Source organism: Salmo trutta, chromosome 13 (genome assembly GCF_901001165.1).
Source record: "Salmo trutta chromosome 13, fSalTru1.1, whole genome shotgun sequence".
In the NCBI taxonomy this organism is placed as follows: domain Eukaryota; kingdom Metazoa; phylum Chordata; class Actinopteri; order Salmoniformes; family Salmonidae; genus Salmo; species Salmo trutta.
In genome coordinates, this window is record NC_042969.1 from 43,135,415 (window position 1) to 43,154,094 (window position 18,680).

At 44.8% G+C, this 18,680-nt stretch overlaps 1 protein-coding gene across 1 annotated transcript in view; it reads left to right on the plus strand.

Annotated features, from left to right (window-relative positions):
- Nucleotides 1-10,078, plus strand: part of sh3bgrl (SH3 domain binding glutamate-rich protein like) — a 48,167-nt gene extending 38,089 nt beyond the window's left edge. Inside the window, exons 3-4 of the mRNA XM_029772122.1 lie at nucleotides 472-552; nucleotides 9,224-10,078. Coding sequence (XP_029627982.1) covers nucleotides 472-552; nucleotides 9,224-9,259 — 117 coding nt within the window. The 3' untranslated portion in view covers nucleotides 9,260-10,078. The remainder of the gene's footprint in view (nucleotides 1-471; nucleotides 553-9,223) is intronic.
- The last annotated feature ends 8,602 nt before the right edge of the window (nucleotides 10,079-18,680 follow it).

Here is an 18,680-nt window from a genome sequence, read left to right on the forward strand (position 1 = left end):
GTGTGTGTGTGTGTGTGTGTGTGTGTGTGTGTGTGTGTGTGTGTGTGTGTGTGTGTGTGTGTGTGTGTGTGTTGTAAAGTGACTGTCTTTGCTGTTGGGTGTGAAGCCAGCTTGTCCTGTGAGATAATAAAAAAAAGCTGGACTTGCTAATATTGAATAGCTCCAGTTAACCTTCTCTCTCTCCTTCAGAACTACACGGCTGTAGGGTTTATAAGGGGTTTATCTCTCTCTCCTTCAGAACTACACGGCTGTAGTGTTTATAAGGGGTTTATCTCTCTCTCCTTCAGAACTACACGGCTGTAGGGTTTATAAGGGGTTTATATCTCTCTCCTTCAGAAATACACGGCTGTAGGGTTTATCTCTCTCTCCTTCAGAATACACGGCTGTAGGGTTTATAAGGGGTTTATCTCTCTCTCCTTCAGAACTACACGGCTGAAGGGTTTATAAGGGGTTTATCTCTCTCTCCTTCAGAACTACGAGGCGTTCTTTGATGCCAGAGAAGACAATGTTGTCTACGTTTTCCTGGGTCTCACCGCTCCTCCTGGATCTAAGGTACCCTAACCCCTACACCTTAATACGTAGTCCCTAACCCCTACACCCTAATCCCTAACTCTTCCTGGATCTCACTGCTCCCCCTGGATCTAAACTCTAACCCCTACACCCTAGTCCCTAACCCCTACATTAACTATAATTTCCTGGCTCTCACTGCTCCCCCTGGATCTAAACTCTAACCCCTAGTCCCTAACCCTTACACCCTAGTCCCTAACCCCTACACTCTAGTACCTAACCCCTACACCCTAGTCCCTAACCCCTACACCCTAGTCCCTAATCCCTACACCCTAGTCCCTAACCCCTAGTCCCTAACCCCTACACCCTAGTCCCGAACCCCTACACCCTAGTCCCAAACCCCTACACCCTAGTCCCAAACCCCTACACCCTAGTCCCTAACCCCTACACCCTAGTCCCTAACCCCTACATCCTAACCTCTACACCCTAGTCCCTAACCCCTAGTCCCTAACCCCTACACCCTAGTCCCTAACACCTAGTCCCTAACCCCTAGTCCCTAACCCCTACACCCTAGTCCCTAACCCCTACACCCTAGTCCCTAACCCCTAGTCCCTAACTCCTACACCCTAGTCCCTGTCCCCTAGTCTCTAACCCCTAGTCCCTAACCCCTAGTCCCTACACCCTAGTCCCTAACCCCTAGTCCCTAGTCCCTAACCCCTAGTCCCTAACCCCTAGTCCCTAACCCCTACACCCTAGTCGGGGGCCCCTAACCCCTATTCCCTACACCCTAGTCCCTAACCCCTACACCCTAGTCCCTAACCCCTAGTCCCTAACCCCTACACCCTAGTCCCTAACCTCTACACCCTAACCCCTAACCCTTAGTCCCTAACCCCTACACCCTAGTCCCTAACACCTAGTCCCTAACCCCTAGTCCCTAACCCCTACACCCTAGTCCCTAACCCCTAGTCCCTAACTCCTACACCCTAGTCCCTGTCCCCTAGTCTCTAACCCCTAGTCCCTAACCCCTAGTCCCTACACCCTAGTCCCTAACCCCTAGTCCCTAACCCCTAGTCCCTAACCCCTAGTCCCTAACCCCTACACCCTAGTCGGGGGCCCCTAACCCCTATTCCCTACACCCTAGTCCCTAACCCCTACACCCTAGTCCCTAACCCCTAGTCCCTAACCCCTACACCCTAGTCCCTAACCTCTACACCCTAACCCCTAACCCTTAGTCCCTAACCCCTACACCCTAGTCCCTAACCCCTACACCCTAGTCCCTAACCCCTAGTCCTTACACCCTAGTCCCTAACCCCTAGTCCCTAACCTCTACACCCTAACCCCTAGTCCCTACACCCTAGTCCCTAACCCCTAGTCTCTAACCACTACACCCTAGTCCCTAACCCCTAGTCCCTAACTCCTACACCCTAGTCCCTGTCCCCTAGTCTCTAACCCCTAGTCCCTAACCCCTATACCCTAGTCCCTAACCCCTAGTCCCTACACCCTAGTTCCTAACCCCTAGTCCCTAACCCCTACACCCTAGTCCCGAACCCCTAACCCCTATTCCCTACACCCTAGTCCCTAACCCCTAGTCCCTAACCCCTACACCCTAGTCCCTAATCCCTACACCCTAGTCCCTACACCCTAACCCCTAACCCTTAGTCCCTAACCCCTACACCCTAGTCCCTAACCCCTACACCCTAGTCCCTAACCCCTAGTCCTTACACCCTAGTCCCTAACCCCTACACCCTAACCCCTAGTCCCTACACCCTAGTCCCTAACCCCTAGTCTCTAACCACTACACCCTAGTCCCTAACCCCTACGCCTTAGTCCCTACACCCTAGTCCCTAACCCCTACACCCTAGTCCCTAACCCCTAGTCCCTAACCCCTACACCCTAGTCCCTAACCCCTAGTCCCTAACCCCTACACCCTAGTCCCTAACCCCTAGTCCCTAACCCCTACACCCTAGTCCCTAACCCCTAGTCCCTAACCCCTAGTCCCTACCCCTTAGTCTCTAACCCCTAGTCCCTAACCCCTACACCCTAGTCCCTAACCCCTACACCTTAGTCCCTACACCCTAGTCCCTAACCCCTACACCTTAGTCCCTACTTCCTAGTCCCTAACCCCTACAAATCAAATCAAACCAAATGTATTTATATAGCCCTTCTTACATCAGCTGATATCACAAAGTGCTGTACAGAAACACAGCCTAAAACCCCAAACAGCAAGCAATGCAGGTGTAGAAGCACGGTGGCTAGGAAAAACTCCCTAGAAAGGCCAAAACCTAGGAAGAAACCTAGAGAGGAACCAGGCTATGAGGGCTGGCCAGTCCTCTTCTGGCTGTGCCGGGTGGAGATTATAGCAGCACATGGCCTAGATGTTCAAATGTTCATAAATGACCAGCATTGTCAAATAATAATAATAATAGTTGTTGTCGAGGGTGCAACAAGTCAGTAACACAAGAGTAAGTGTCAGTTGGCTTTTTCATAGCCAATCTTTGAGAGTATCTCTACCGCTCCTGCTGTCTCTAGAGAGTTGAAAACAGCAGGTCTGGGACAGGTAGCACGTCCGGTGAATAGGTCAGGGTTCCAGCAGGTCTGGGACAACAGGTCTGGGACAGGTAGCAAGTCCGGTGAACAGGTCAGGGTTCCATAGATGCAGGCAGAACAGTTGGAACTGGAGCAGCAGCACGGCCAGGTGAACAGGGACAGCAAGGAGTCATCAAGCCAGGTAGTCCTGAGGCATGGTCCTAGGGCTCAGGTCCTCCGAGAGAGAGAAAGAAAGAAAGAAAGAGAAAGAGAGAATTAGAGAGAGCATATTTAAATTCACACAGGACACCGGAAAAGACAAGAGAAATACTCCAGATGTGACAGACTGACCCTAGCCCCTCGACACATAAACTACTGCAGCATAAATACTGGAGGCTGAGACAGGAGGGGTCAGGAGACATTGTGGCCCCATCCGATGAAACCCCCGGACAGGGCCAAACAGGTAGGATATAACCCCACCCACTTTGCCAAAGCACAGCCTCCACACCACTGGAGGGATATCTCCCACCACCAACATACCATCCCGGGACAAGGCCGAGTATAGCCCACAAAGATCTCCGCCACGGCACAGCCCAAGGGGGGGCGCCAACCCAGACAGGAAGACCACATCAGTGACTCAACCCACTCAAGTGACGCACCCCTCCCAGGGACGGCACGGAAGAACACCAGTAAGCCAGTGACTCAGCCCCCGTAATAGGGGTAGAGGCAGAGAATCCCAGTGGAAGAGGGGAAACCGGCCAGGCAGAGACAGCAAGGGCGGTTCGTTGCTCCAGCCTTTCCATTCACCTTCACACCCCTGGGCCAGACTACACTTAATCATAGGACCTACTGAAGAGATATGTCTTCAGTAAAGACTTAAAGGTTGAGACTGAGTAGGCAGACTATTCCATAAAAATTTAGCTTTATAGGAGAAAGCCCTGCCTCCAGCTGTTTGCTTAGAAATTCTAGCAACAATTAGGAGGCCCGCGTCTTGTGACCGTAGCGTACGTGTAGTTAGGTACGGCAGGACCAAATCGGAAAGATAGGTAGGAGCAAGCCCATGTAATGCTTTGTAGGTTAGCAGTAAAACCTTGAAATCAGCCCTTGCCTTAACAGGAAGCCAGTGTAGGGAGGCTAGCACTGGAGTAATATGATCAAATTTTTTGGTTCTAGTCAGGATTCTAGCAGCCGTATTTAGCACTAACTGAAGTTTATTTAGTGCTTTATCCGGGTAGCCGGAAAGTAGAGCATTGCAGTAGTCCAACCTAGAAGTAACAAAGGCATGGATGAATTTTTCTGCGTCATTTTTGGACAGAAAGTTTCTGATTTTTGCAATGTTACGTAGATGGAAAAAGGCTGTCCTTGAAACAGTCTTGATATGTTCTTCAAAAGAGAGATCAGGGTCCAGAGTAACGCCGAGGTCCTTCACAGTTTTATTTGAGACGACTGTACAACCATCAAGATTAATTGTCAGATTCAACAGAAGATCTCTTTGTTTCTTGCGACCTAGAACAAGCATCTCTGTTTTGTCTGAGTTTAAGAGTAGAAAGTTTGCAGCCATCCACGTCCTTATGTCTGAGACACAGGCTTCTAGCGAGGGCAATTTTGGGGCTTCACCATGTTTCATTGAAATGTACAGCTGTGTGTCATCCGCATAGCAGTGAAATTTAACATTATGTTTTCGAATAACATCCCCAAGAGGTAAAATATATAGTGAAAACAATAGTGGTCCTAAAACGGAACCTTGAGGAACACCGAAATTTACAGTTGATTTGTCAGAGGACAAACCATTCACAGAGGCAAACTGATATCTTTCTGACAGATAAGACCTAAACCAGGCCAGAACTTGTCCATGTAGACCAATTTGGGTTTCCAATCTCTCCAAAAGAATGTGGTGATCGATGGTATCAAAAGCAGCACTAAGATCTAGGAGCACGAGGACAGACACCCTAGTCCCTACACCCTAGTCCCTAACCCCTATACCCTAGTCCCTACACCCTAGTCCCTAACCCCTACACCCTAGTCCCTAACCCCTAGTCCCTAACCCCTACACCCTAGTCCCTAACCCCTAGTCCCTAACCCCTAGTCCCTACACCCTAGTCCCTAACCCCTACACCCTAGTCCCTAACCCCTAGTCCTTAACCCCTACACCCTAGTCCCAAACCCCTACACCCTAGTCCCTACACCCTAGTCCCTAACCCCTACACCCTAGTCCTGAACCTCTAACCCCTAGTCCCTACACCCTAGTCCCTAACCCTAGTCCCTAACCCCTACACCCTAGTCCCTAACCCCTACACTATAGTCCCTAACCCATACACCCTAGTCCCTAACCCTTACACCCTAGTCCCTAACCCCTACACCCTAACCCCTACACCCTAGTCCCTAACCCCTAGTCCCTAACCCCTAGTCCCTACACCCTAGTCCCTAACCCCTAGTCCCTAACCCCTACACCCTAGTCCCTAACCCCTAGTCCCTACACCCTAGTCCCTACACCCTAGTCCCTAACCCCTAGTCCCTACACCCTAGTCCCTAACCCCTAGTCCCTAACCCCTAGTCTCTAACCCCTAGTCCCTAACCCCTAGTCCCTAACCCCTACACCCTAACCCTACACCCTAGTCCCGAACCCCTAACCCCTACACCCTAGTCCCTAACCCCTACACCATAGTCCCTAACCCATACACCCTAGTCCCTAACCCCTAGTCCTTACACCCTAGTCCCTAACCCCTACACCCTAGTCCCTAACCCCTAGTCCCTAACCCCTACATTAACTATCCTTTCCTGGGGCCAGGGACGGCGGAACTATTTTTTGACAGGAGTTGTGGGACTTCCTATGATCATTTAACAGTACAAATGTATGAACTTTTAATGTGGCATGAACACAACTATGCATGATGTTTTCATCTGGTTGTCAGACAAATCACTTTAAAAAAGCAGACTACCTGCACACGTTCCATCCACTCTATAATGATTCCAGCATCTAGAACAGATCAATGGAAATAGACAGAAAAAGTCTAATGAGAGATGGTTATTGTCTTTAGGCACACTTGTAGCCTGAATTGATTGAGTTGTCCACTGCTGGCCGCGTGTGTCAAGGTCCCGGCCAGTCATCTCTGCCTACTCAGTCTACTTTTTCCTCTATTTTAGAGATTTTTCTACATATATTTTTCCACATTTTGTAGGCTATTTGTTAGCCAACTTGTCTATAATTAGAAAGGCCTACATGCAGCTTAAATTCTGTCATTACTTGTTAAATAAAGCAGTGCTCACCAGAATAAACCGATAGAATGAATTCATCAATAATCAGCCATCTAGTTGAAATCTGTAAGGTTTTCTATTCCATTTCTGCAGGCTGAGCCAGGACGTGTAGGGCTCTCAGAGCCAGGACGTGTAGGGTTCTCAGTACCAGGACCTGTAGGGTTCTAGGGCTCTCAGTAACAGGACCTGTAGGGCTCTCAGTACCTGAAGGTGTAGGGTTCTCAGTACCAGGACCTGTAGGGTTCTAGGGCTCTCAGTAACAGGACCTGTAGGGCCCTCAATGCCATTGGTTGACTCCCGGAACATATTCCATTTTGTGCTAGCAAAACAGTCCTGTAATGTAGCATCCGTGTCAGCTGACCACTTCTGTATTGAGCGAGTCACTGGTACTTCCTGCTTTAGTTTTTGCTTGTAAGCAGGAACCAGGAGGATATATGATCCGATTTTGGAGGGTGAGGGAGAGCTTTGTACGTGTCTATGTGTGTGGAGTAAAGGTGGTCTAGGTTTTTTTCCTCTGGTTGGACGTGACATGCTGGTAGAAATTAGGTAAAACGGATTTAAGTTTGCCTGCACTAAAGTCCCTGTCACTAGGAGCGTCACTTCTGGATGAGCGTTTTCCTGTTTGCTTATGGCCTTATACAGCTCGTTGAGTGCGGTCTTAGTGCCAGCTTCGGTTTGTGATGGTAAATAGACAGCATTATATCCTTCCTGTCAGACTCATTAAAGAAAAAATCTTTGTCCAGTTTGAGGTAAGTAATCGCTGTTCTGATATCCAGAAGCTTTTTTCGGTCATACGAGACGGTAGCATCAACATTATGTACAAAATAAGATACAAACTGCGAAAAAACACAGAAAATAGCGCAATTGGTTAGGAGCCCGTAAAACGGCAGCCATCCCTTGCGGCGCCATTCTGTATCATTTTACTGCAAGACATACTATTATATTAGGCTACATGAGCGTTCTAGGCCTACAGTCAGTTACTATAGTAGGCTAAAACCTCAGAGGATTGGCAGTCCCACCCACATCCTCTGTCTGGGGCTGAGCACCCCACCAGGCTCTAAGGTAACACACTCTAACATCAACTTTAGTCCAAGGTACACTTAACAAAGAGCTGCAGTTAGTTTCAGAATGGGTGGCAAGGAATAAGTTAGAACTAAATATTTCAAAAACTAAAAGCATTGTATTTGGGACAAATCATTTACTAAACCCTAAACCTCAACTAAATCTTGTAATGAATCATGTGGAAATTGAGCAAGTTGAGGTGACTAAACTGCTTTGAGTAACCCTGGATTGCAAACTGTCATGGTCAAAGCATATTGATACAATAGTAGCTAAGATGGGGAGAAGTCTGTCCATAATAAAGCGATGCTCTGCCTTCTTAACAGCACTATCAACAAGGCATGTCCTACAGGTCCTAGTTTTGTCGTACCTGGACTACTGCTCAGTCGAGTGGTCAGGTGCCACAATGAGGTGCCACAATTGGCTCAGAACAGGGCAGCACGGCTGGCCCTTGGATGTACACAGAGAGCTAATATTAATAATATGCATGTCAATCTCTCCTGGCTCAAAGTGGAGGAGAGATTGACTTCATCACTACTTGTATTTGTGAGAGTTATTGACATGTTGAATGCACCGAGCTGTCTGTCTAAACTACTGGCACACAGCTCAGACACCCATGCATACCCCACAAGACATGCCGTCAGAGGTCTCTTCACAGTCCCCAAGTCCAGAACAGACTATGGGAGGCTCACAGTACTACATAAAGCTATGACTACATGGAACTCTATTCCACATCAGGTAACTGATGCAACCAGTAGAATCAGATTAAAAAACAGATAAAAATACACCTTATGGAAGCGGGGACTGTGAAGCAACACAAACATACGCACAGACACATGCATACACACACAAACGATAACATACGCACTATACACACACGTACACATGGATTTTGTGTTGTAGATATGTGGTAGTAGAGTAGTGGCCTGAGGGCACACAGTGTGTTGTGAATTCTGTTCTGAATGTATTGTAATGTTTTTAAAAATGTGTAGCTGTCTTAATGTTGCTGGACCCCAGGAAGAGTAGCTGTTGCCTTGGCAGGAACTAATGGGGATCCATGATAAAGCCCAGGAGGAGTAGCTGCTGCCTTGGCAGGAACTAATGGGGATCCATAATAAACCCCAGGAAGAGTAGCTGCTGCCTTGGCAGGAACTAATGGGGATCGATAATAAACCCCAGGAAGAGTAGCTGCTGCCTTGGCAGGAACTAATGGGGATCCATAATAAACCCCAGGAAGAGTAGCTGCTGCCTTGGCAGGAACTAATGGGGATCCATAATAAATGCAAATACCTCACACAAACCATAACCACACACCCCTCACATGAATTAACACTTAACCATAACCACACCCCTCACATGAATTAACACTTAACCATATCCACACCAGTCACATTCTGTCTTCTATCAGTTACACATCTGTATATTATCAAACCCAACTTCAAGCCTGTATACGCCTACCCCAGCCCTCCTCTCTTTGTCTGTCTGTCTCTGCACCCTGGCTCCCCCTCTCTGCCACTCAGGGAAGTTCAGGGAGGTGTGTCTATCACCATGGAGATACAGGGGCTTTCTTTGGTCACACTGAAGCTGTTAAAACCAACAGACTTTCCTACTAAAATTCACCACACCTCTTTCCCCCTCCCCACTCTCTCTCTCCCCTTCCCCACTCTTGCCACCTCTCTCTCCCTCTCTCTCTCTTTCTGTCCCGCCCCACTCTCTCTCTCCCCTTTTCCACTCTACACCTGTCTCTCTCTCTCCGCTTCCCCATTCTCTATACCTCTCTCTCTATCCCCCTCCCTCTCTCTCGCTCTCCCCAATCTCACTCTCCTTTCCCCACCTCTCTCTCCCTCCCGCTCTCTCTTCATATTTCTCTCTGTAGGAGGCTGAGGCTCTAGCCAAGAGAGAGCAGCAATAGTTCCACAGTGCTCCTTCCTCCAACCCCAGACCAGACCAGACCAGACCATGACCAAGCCAGAGCCTGCTGGGCAGACCATACCATATCATTCTCACTTTGTTAGAGGTCAGGGGGTTCTTTCCAGATGATTAGTTTAGTTTTGTTGTATCTCATGCTTCAGCTGTGCCTTATCAGCTGGGTGTGAGGAGGTACTGAAGCAGAGCATGCTGGGTACCCATGAGTCCCTCCGCTGGCCTTAAAGCCTGTTGTCTGAATGTCTCCACACCTGATGTCATGATGCTCCAGTCTGAATGCATGTCCTCTAGAATACAGGATGTACTATCAGAGTAGCACTTCTCTCTAATGTTAAACATAACAATGTTGCCTTCCTCCTCTCTCCAAATGTCCCAGCTGTCCTCCTGTCTACTTCTTCCTGTCCCTCCCCTCTTCTCAGCAATCTGACCATGTTCTCCTTCTACAGACACCTAGATGCTAGTTGTTTTATGCCTGAGGCCCTGTGACTTAATGTTTTGATCTGCTTGTTTTGATAGAGAGGAAAAAGGATAACATGAAGTAACACAAATATAACAGGCCAAAATATACATCTGTAACGGAAGCAGAGAGGTGATGTATTATTGTAAACATGTCTGTATACCGCTAACTACTCTATTCAGATTCACACATATACTGGTCAGAATGTTTGTTCATCTTGGTGCCATAGTATGAATATAATCCATATGATCAGAAATCTCTCCTCTCTTCTTCTCTCTTCTCTGCCTCACCATAATAGTCTTATTTTTATGTACAATAAAGATCTGAGAGTTGTTTTACTGGTTATAACAGCGTTGTGCGTTGATGTTATCACTCACATTGACTGTCTAGAAACTGTATAGGCTAGTGGCAAGGCCTCCACATTTTTTAGATACCCCTACCCAAGGTAGAACAAAACACAACCATGTCTTTTCACATCTCTAATGTCTCCCATTTGTCAAATGGATGGTTGAATGATGTTGTGGGACTAATAATGCCTGGCTGGAAGGGGATGGCTACAGAAACTCATGGAACCCAATATTGCAAGCGCTGATATTGCAAAAATGTGGAATACAAGTAATCAGTTGTCTTACATACTTTTAATGCATCTTGTAAATATAGACCTGCAAACACATTTACAATAGGCGTAAATATCAACTATGAATTTTTATGATGAATTTAAGTTTTACTTTTTGGTAGCTGATTAATAGACAAGTCAAATGTTCTCTCATTCAGTGCTGTATGGTCCTGTCTGACAACAATACACACAGTTACACATGTCTTTTGGTGTAGTGGCTATTGTAATAATTTCTAAGGAAAACAAGTGTGCTCAGAAATCGAAATAAAATTTTGGGGGATCCAAGGCTCCTTTTGGGGTCCATATAGGCTGGTCCAGCATAGGAGCTGGTTTGGCTGGCGTTTCGTGGTGCCTTAGCAGCGTTTTCGCGGTGCCTTAGCAGCGTTTTCGCGGTGCCTTAGCAGTGTTTTCGTGGTGCCTTAGCAGCGTTTTCGCGGTGCCTTAGCAGCGTTTCGTGGTGCCTTAGCAGTGTTTTCGTGGTGCCTTAGCAGTGTTTTTGCAGCATAAGCTGGTCTCAAATCACATCATGTAGGCTTGCAAAGTGATTTCTAATTCCTATTAGGGATATCCAACAACTGGAATTTTTCTTCACCCACATCATGTATTCAGAATGACTGTCAGGGTTAGAAAGATGAATAAATCACATCACCTAAACCATCTACACTGGAACAACCATTTCAGTAACGGGTGCAATAGTTTAGAGAAATGGATATTATTTATCTTTCGCCTCTAGATTTGTCTTTGTGTAGCATAAGATTAATTAATCAGTCAAAGCAAAAACACAACAAACAAAAAAGATATTGAAACAATTACAATAGAGCATTCTGGGAAATATAATAATGATGGGCGTGGTAAGACCAGTTTGACCAACATGGACCAGTTTGGTCACCATCATACCAGCCTCCCCAACATGGACCAGTTTGGTCACCATCATACCAGCATCCCCAACATGACGCTTGGCATTCAAGTCAAAGAGTTTCATCTTGGTTTTATCTGAGTCTTTATGTGCCTTTTGTCAAACTCCAAGCAGGCTGTCATGTGCCTTTTACTGAGGAGTGGCTTCCGTCTGGCCAGTCTACCATAAAGGCCTGATTGGTGGAGTGCTGCAGAGATGGTTGTCCTTCTGGAAGGTTCTCCCTTCTCCACAGAAGAACTCTTGAGCTCAGTCAGAATGACCATCGGGTTCTTGGTCACCTCCTTGACCAAGGCTCTTCTCCCCGATTGCTCAGTTTGGCCGGGCGGCTAGCTCTAGGAAGAGTGTTGGTGGTTCCAAACTTCTTCCATTTAAGAATGATGGAGGCCACTGTGTTTTTGGGGACCTTCAATGCTGCCGAATGTTTTGGTACCCTTCTTAGATCTGTGCCTCGACATAATCCTGTTTCGGAGCTCTACGGACAATTCCTTCGACCTTGTGGCTTGATTTTTGCTCTAACATACACTGTCAACTGTGGGACTTTATATAGACAGGTGTGTGCCTTTCCAAATCATGTCCAATCAATTGAATTTACCACAGGTGGACTCCAATCAAGTTGTAGAAACATCTCAACGATGATCAATGGGAACAGGATGCACCTGAGCTCAATTTTGAATCTCATAGCAAAGTGTCTTAACCTGTTGGGAATTTTGGAAAAAATATGTGCCCATTTTTAACTGCCTCCTACACCAACTCAGAAGCTAGAATATGCATATTATTGTTCAGGTTTGGATAGAAAACACCCTAAAGTTTCTAAAACTGTTTGAATGGTGTCTGTGAGTATAACAGAACTCCTATGGCAGGCAAAAACCTGACAAGGTTTCATGCAGGAAGTGGCCTGTCTGACAAGGAGTCGTTCTTCTTGCCTCTGTTTATTGAAGAGTAAGGATCTTAGCTGTAACGTGACAATTCCTAGGGCTCCAATAGGCTCTCAGAACCCGGGAAAAACCTGAACGATGACGAGGCAGCCTCAGGCTGAAACACATTATTGCCTCTTCCAAGTGTCCCATTAGGTGACAATAGAACTAGGCGCGTGCGCGATTCGCCCCCGTGGCGTATTTTCATTCGGCTGTTTAGCTTATTGCAGATTCCCGGTCGGAATATTATCGCTTTTCTACGAGATAAATTACATAAAAATTGATTTTAAACAGCGGTTGACATGCTTCGAAGTACGGTAATGGAATATTTAGAATTTTTTTGTCACGTTCTGCGCCATGCGCACGACCGTGATTTACAATTCTGATAGTGTCTAGAACGCAAGAACAAAACGTCGCTGATGGAACATAACGATGGATTATTTGGGACCAAACCTACATTTGTTATTGAAGTAGAAGTCCTGGGAGTGCATTCTGACGAAGAACAGGAAAGGTAAGGCCATTTTTCTTATAGGAAATATGATTTTGGTGAAGGCTAATCTTGCCGGGTGTCTAAATAGCTAGCCCGTGATGGCTGGGCTATGTACTTAGAATATTGCAAAATGTGCTTCATCCGAAAAGCTATTTTAAAATCGAACATATCGAGTGCATAGAGGAGTAATGTATCTATAATTCTTAAAATAATTGTTATGCTTTTTGTGAACGTTTATCGTGAGTAATTTAGCAAACTGTTAGTAAATTCCCCGGAAGTTTGCGGGAGGTATGCTTTTTCTGAACGTCACATGCTAATGTAAAAAGCTGGTTTTTGATATAAATATGAACTTGATTGAACAGACATGCATGTATTGTATAACATAATGTCCTAGGTGTGTCATCTGATGAAGATCATAAAAGGTTAGTGCTGCATTTAGCTGTGGTTTGGGTTTTTGTGACATTATATGCTAGCTTGAAAAATGGGTGTCTGATTATTTCTGGCTGGGCACTCTCCTGACATAATCTAATGTTTTGCTTTCGTTGTAAAGCCTTTTTGAAATCGGACAGTGTGGTTAGATTAACGAGAGTCTTGTCTTTAACCTGTTTGGTATAGGGGGCAGTATTGAGAATTTTGGAAAAAATATGTTCCCATTTTTAACGGCCTCCTACACCAACTCAGAAGCTAGAATATGCATATTATTGTTCAGGTTTGGATAGAAAACACTCTGAATTTTCTAAAACTGTTTGAATGGTGTCTGTGAGTATAACAGAACTCCTATGGCAGGCAAAAACCTGACAAGGCTTCAAGCAGGAAGTACCCTGTCTGACAAGGAGTCGTGCGTCTTACCTCTTTTTATTGAAAAGTAAGGATCTTAGCTGTAACGTGACAATTCCCAGGGCTCCAATAGGCTCTCAGAGCCCGCGAAATAACTGAAGGTTTACGAGGGAACCTCAGGTTGAAATATATTATCGCCTTTTGTAAGTGGATGCTCGGAGGACCTTTCAATGATGCGCGTGCATGAGTCGCTTCTGAGGAGAAATTTTATTCGGCTGTTTAGGCTCAATGCATACTCCCGGTCGGAATATTAACACTTCTCTATGACATAAATGGCATAAAAATTGGTTTTAAACAGCGGTTGACATGCTTCGAAGTACGGTAATGGAATATTTAGACATTTTTGACACGCCAATGCGCCATGCGCGACACCGCGAAAAAGCATTCTAGAACTCACGAACAAAACGTCGCTGTTGGAACATAACGATGGATTATTTGGGACCAAACCAACATTTGTTATTGAAGTAGAAGTCCTGGCAGTGTATTCTGATGAAGAACAAGCAAGGTAAGAACATCTTTCTTATAGGAAATGTGATTTTGGTGGATGCTGACCTGGGTGGGTATCTAAATAGCTAGCCCTGTAATGCCGGGCTATGTACTTAGATTATTGCAAAATGTGCTTCATCCGAAAAGCTATTTTAAAATCGGACATATCGAGTGCATAGAGGGGTAATGTATCTATAATTCTTAAAATAATTGTTATGCTTTTTGTGAACGTTTATCGTGAGTAATTTAGCAAACTGTTAGTAAATTCACCGGAAGTTTGCGGTGGTTATGCTTTTTCTGAACGTCACATGCTAATGTAAAAAGCTGGTTTTTGATATAAATATGAACTTGATTGAACAGACATGCATGTATTGTATAACACAATGTCCTAGGTGTGTCATCTGATGAAGATTATAAAAGGTTAGTGCTGCATTTAGCTGTGGTTTGGGTTTATGTGACATGATATGCTAGCTTGAAAAATGGCTGTGTGATTATTTCTGGCTGGGTACTCTGCTAACATAATCTAATGTTTTGCTTTTGTTGTAAAGCCTTTTTGAAATCGGACAGTGGGGTTAGATTAACGAGATTCTTGTCTTTAAATAGCTGTGAAATAGTCATATGTTTGAGAAATTGAAGTTATAGCATTTCTAACGATTCAAAAATCGCGCCACTGGATTTCAGTGGCTGTTACGTAGGTGGGACGAGTTCGTCCCACATGTACTAGAGAGGTTAAATAGCTGTAAAATAGTCATATGTTTGAGAAATTGAAGTAATAGTATTTCAAACGTTTCAAATATCGCGCCACTGGATTCAAGTGGCTGTTACGTATGTGGGACGAATTCGTCCCACCTGCGCCAGAGAGGTTAATACTTATGTAAATATGGTGTTTCTGTTGTTTATTTTTAATACATTTGCAAAAATGTCTAAAAACCTGTTTTCACTTTGTCATTATGGGATATTGTGCGTAGATTAATGAGGATTTTTATTTATTTAATCAATTTTAGAATAAGGCTGTAATGTAACAACATGTGGAAAAGGTCAAGGGGTCTGAATACATTCTGAATGCACAGTATGCCAACATCCATGCAAACAGAGGAAAACAACTCAATATGAAAGTTCTAGGGCTCGATTCAATCAGATTAGCGTTGGTTGACACTGTATGGCGGTTGTTTTGTCGGAAGTGGATCTGCATTAGAGCTGTCAAGTCCACAAGCAGCTCCTTGTGTTACCTTATCGCCTACACTACCTTTGGATGCAACGAAACCCAGCAGCTTTATATCCGACAAATCCCATGCAACCGCGTTAGAAGTTCATGCAGACGCGTTAGAAGTTCAAACACTTGAATGCATGATGTTCTATTGTCGGGTATAGGCCCCACTCCTAAACCTAACCCCACCCCACTCCTAAACCTAACCCCACCCCACCCCACTCCTAATCCTAACCCCACCCCCCCACCCCTCAACCTAACCCCACACCTACAGTGAGCAGCACTACCATAGGCCCTAATCCTAACCCCACCCCTAACCCTAACCCTAACCCCACCCCTAAACCTAACCCTAACCCCACCCCTAACCCCACCCCTAGCCCCACTCCTAACCCCACCCCTACAGTGGGCAGCACTACCATAGGCCCCACTCCTAACCCCACCCCTAAACCTAACCCCACCCCTACAGTGAGCAGCACTACCATAGGCCACACTCCTAACCCTAACCTAACCCCACCCCACCCCTAAACCTAACCCCACCCCTACAGTGAGCAGCAATACCACCACAGTCAAGCTGATGTTAACCTTAACCCTAAATCCCTCTACACAGTGAAAGATGGTAGAATGGGAGTGGATCCAGCACACAGTCAATAACACCAAATGGCCTGAATGAGAAGTTCTGAAAATTGATTTTAACAGACAGGACAATGGATGGAATATAACATGGTTTTATGAGATTTTATACATCATGTTTTATTATGTTTAGTTTTGTCTTTCCTTTCCTCTCCTTTTTAACAGAATAAAACAATAAAACCAAGTCAATGTATAATGTTGGTTTAATATTCACATAATCAAACAACACTATAGTTGAATATATCTCTTACCATATCTGATCCTGTACTGCCACCCAGTCATTTTAGAACCTACATTTATGATCCTAGGAGGACACCTACTGGCTTTTTAAAGTATTTTATACAAAACCTTACCCTAACCTAACCCTAGCCTAAGTTGTTTTTAACAATGTTAACCCTAACCTAACATAAAACCAAACCCTAACCCTAACTTAAAATCTAACCCTACCCTAACCCTAACCTAAGTTGTTGTTAACCTCTTACATCTAGACAACCCTAGGACATTATGTTATACAATGCATGCATGTTTTGTTCAATCAAGTTCATATTTATATCAAAAACCAGCTTTTTAACATTAGCATGTGACGTTCAGAACTAGCATACCCCCCGCAAACTTCCGGTGAATTTACTAAATTACTCACGATAAACGTTCACAAAAAACATAACAATTATTTTAAGAATTATAGATACAGAACTCCTCTATGCACTCGATATGTCCGATTTTAAAATAGCTTTTCGGTGAAAGCACATTTTGCAATATTCTGAGTAGATAGCCCAGCCATCACGGCTAGCTATTTAGACACCCACCAAGTTTAGCCCTGACCAAACTCCGATTTACTATTAGAAAAGTTTGATTACCTTTGGTGTTCTTGTCAGAATGCACTCCCAGGACTGCTACTTCAATAACAAATGTTGGTTTGGTTCAAAATAATCCATAGTTATATCCAAATAGCGGCGTTTTGTTCGTGCGATCAAGACACTATCCGAAGTGTAAATAAGGGTCACGAGCATGGCGCATTTCGTGACAAAAGATTTCTAAATATTCCATTACCGTACTTCGAAGCATGTCAACCGCTGTTTAAAATCAATTTTTATGCCATTTTTCTCGTAAAAAAGCGATAATATTCTGACCGGGAAAGCGTGTATACGTACAAAGAGAGAGAAAATAAAAGCATGGGATCCCCTCGTGCACGAGCCTGAGTTTCATAGTACTGTGACTGGTCACTATCCAAACGCGCTACTTTTTTTCAGCCAGAGCCTGCAAAGCCACGATTCAGCTTTTTGCCGCCTTCTGAGATCCCATGGGAGCCGTAGGAAGTGTCACGTAACAGCAGAGATCCCCTGTAATGGATAGAGATAATCAAGAAGGGCAAGAAATGGTCAGACAGGGTACTTCCTGTACAGAATCTTCTCAGGTTTTGGCCTGCCAAATGAGTTCTGTTATACTCACAGACACCATTCAAACAGTTTTAGAAACTTTGGAGTGATTTCTATCCAAAGCTAATAATTATATGCATATTCTAGTTTCTGGGCAGGAGTAATAATCAGATTAAATCGGATACGTATTTTATCCGGCCGTGAAAATACTGCCCCTTAGCCATAACAGGTTAACAATGTTAACCCTAACCTAACACCTAACCCAACCCTAGCCTAAAACCTAACCCTAACCCTACCCTAACCCGAACCCTACCCTAACCCTAACCCTACCTTAACTCTAACCCTACCCTAACCCTACCCTAACCCTAACCTAACCCTAACCTAAAACCTCCCAGATAGATGTTAAAATCAGAAGACTAATCAGAACAGAGAAGAATACACTCCACAACTATCAAATTCATACAGACAGATAATGTGTGTGAGGATAACCTCACACACATAGAAAGACTGGCAAAACAACTGTAAAATAACCCACACATAGTCATCAAACCAGCAGATAAAGTTTCAGAAATAGTAATACTAGATAAACATCGATACATATGAAGCCAATAGACAATCACCAAACATTATAAACCAATATAAAACAGTATACAACCACAGACACAGTTAAGGACAATAATAAAAACTCTTTGACCAACACTACATCACAGCAAAACAACGGGACTTTCTCTACGGTACAGACACCCCACAACCCAGACTATTCTACCTACTGCTAAAAGTACACAATGAACCAGAGACATGGACAATTCCCTTTGAAATTCTTCCAGGTAGACCCATTGTATCTGATTGTAATAGTGAATCCTATAACATTTCACAGTATATAGACCATTACATTAACCCTCTCTCCACCAGGCACCTCAGCTTTCTCAGGGACACTTACCACTTCATGGAGAGGATTGGTACCACAGTTGTTCCCTCCCAAACCCACATATTCACAATAGATATTGATAGCCTATACACTAATATAAATACAGCAACAGGAATACAAGCAGTCAGAAACATTTGAATAATTTGAGATTCTTCAATGTAGCCACCCTTTTTCTTGATGACAGCTTTGCCCACTCTTCGTATTCTCTCAACCAGCTTCACCTGGAATGTTTTTCAACTGTCTTAAAAGGAGTTCCCACATATGCTGAGCACTTGTTGGCTGCTTTTCCTTCACTCTGCAGAATACTGTGATAGCCATGCTGGTTAAGTGTGCCTTGAATTCTAAATTAACCACTGACAGTCTCGCCAGCAAAGCACCCCCACACCATCACACCTCCTCTTCCATGCTTCACGGTGGGAACCACACATGCAGAGATTATCCGTTCACCTACTCTGCACCCACACACCATCACCTAGACTCATCAGACAAAAGGACAGATTTCCACTGGTCTAATGTCCATTGCTTGTGATTCTTGGACCAAGCAAGTCTC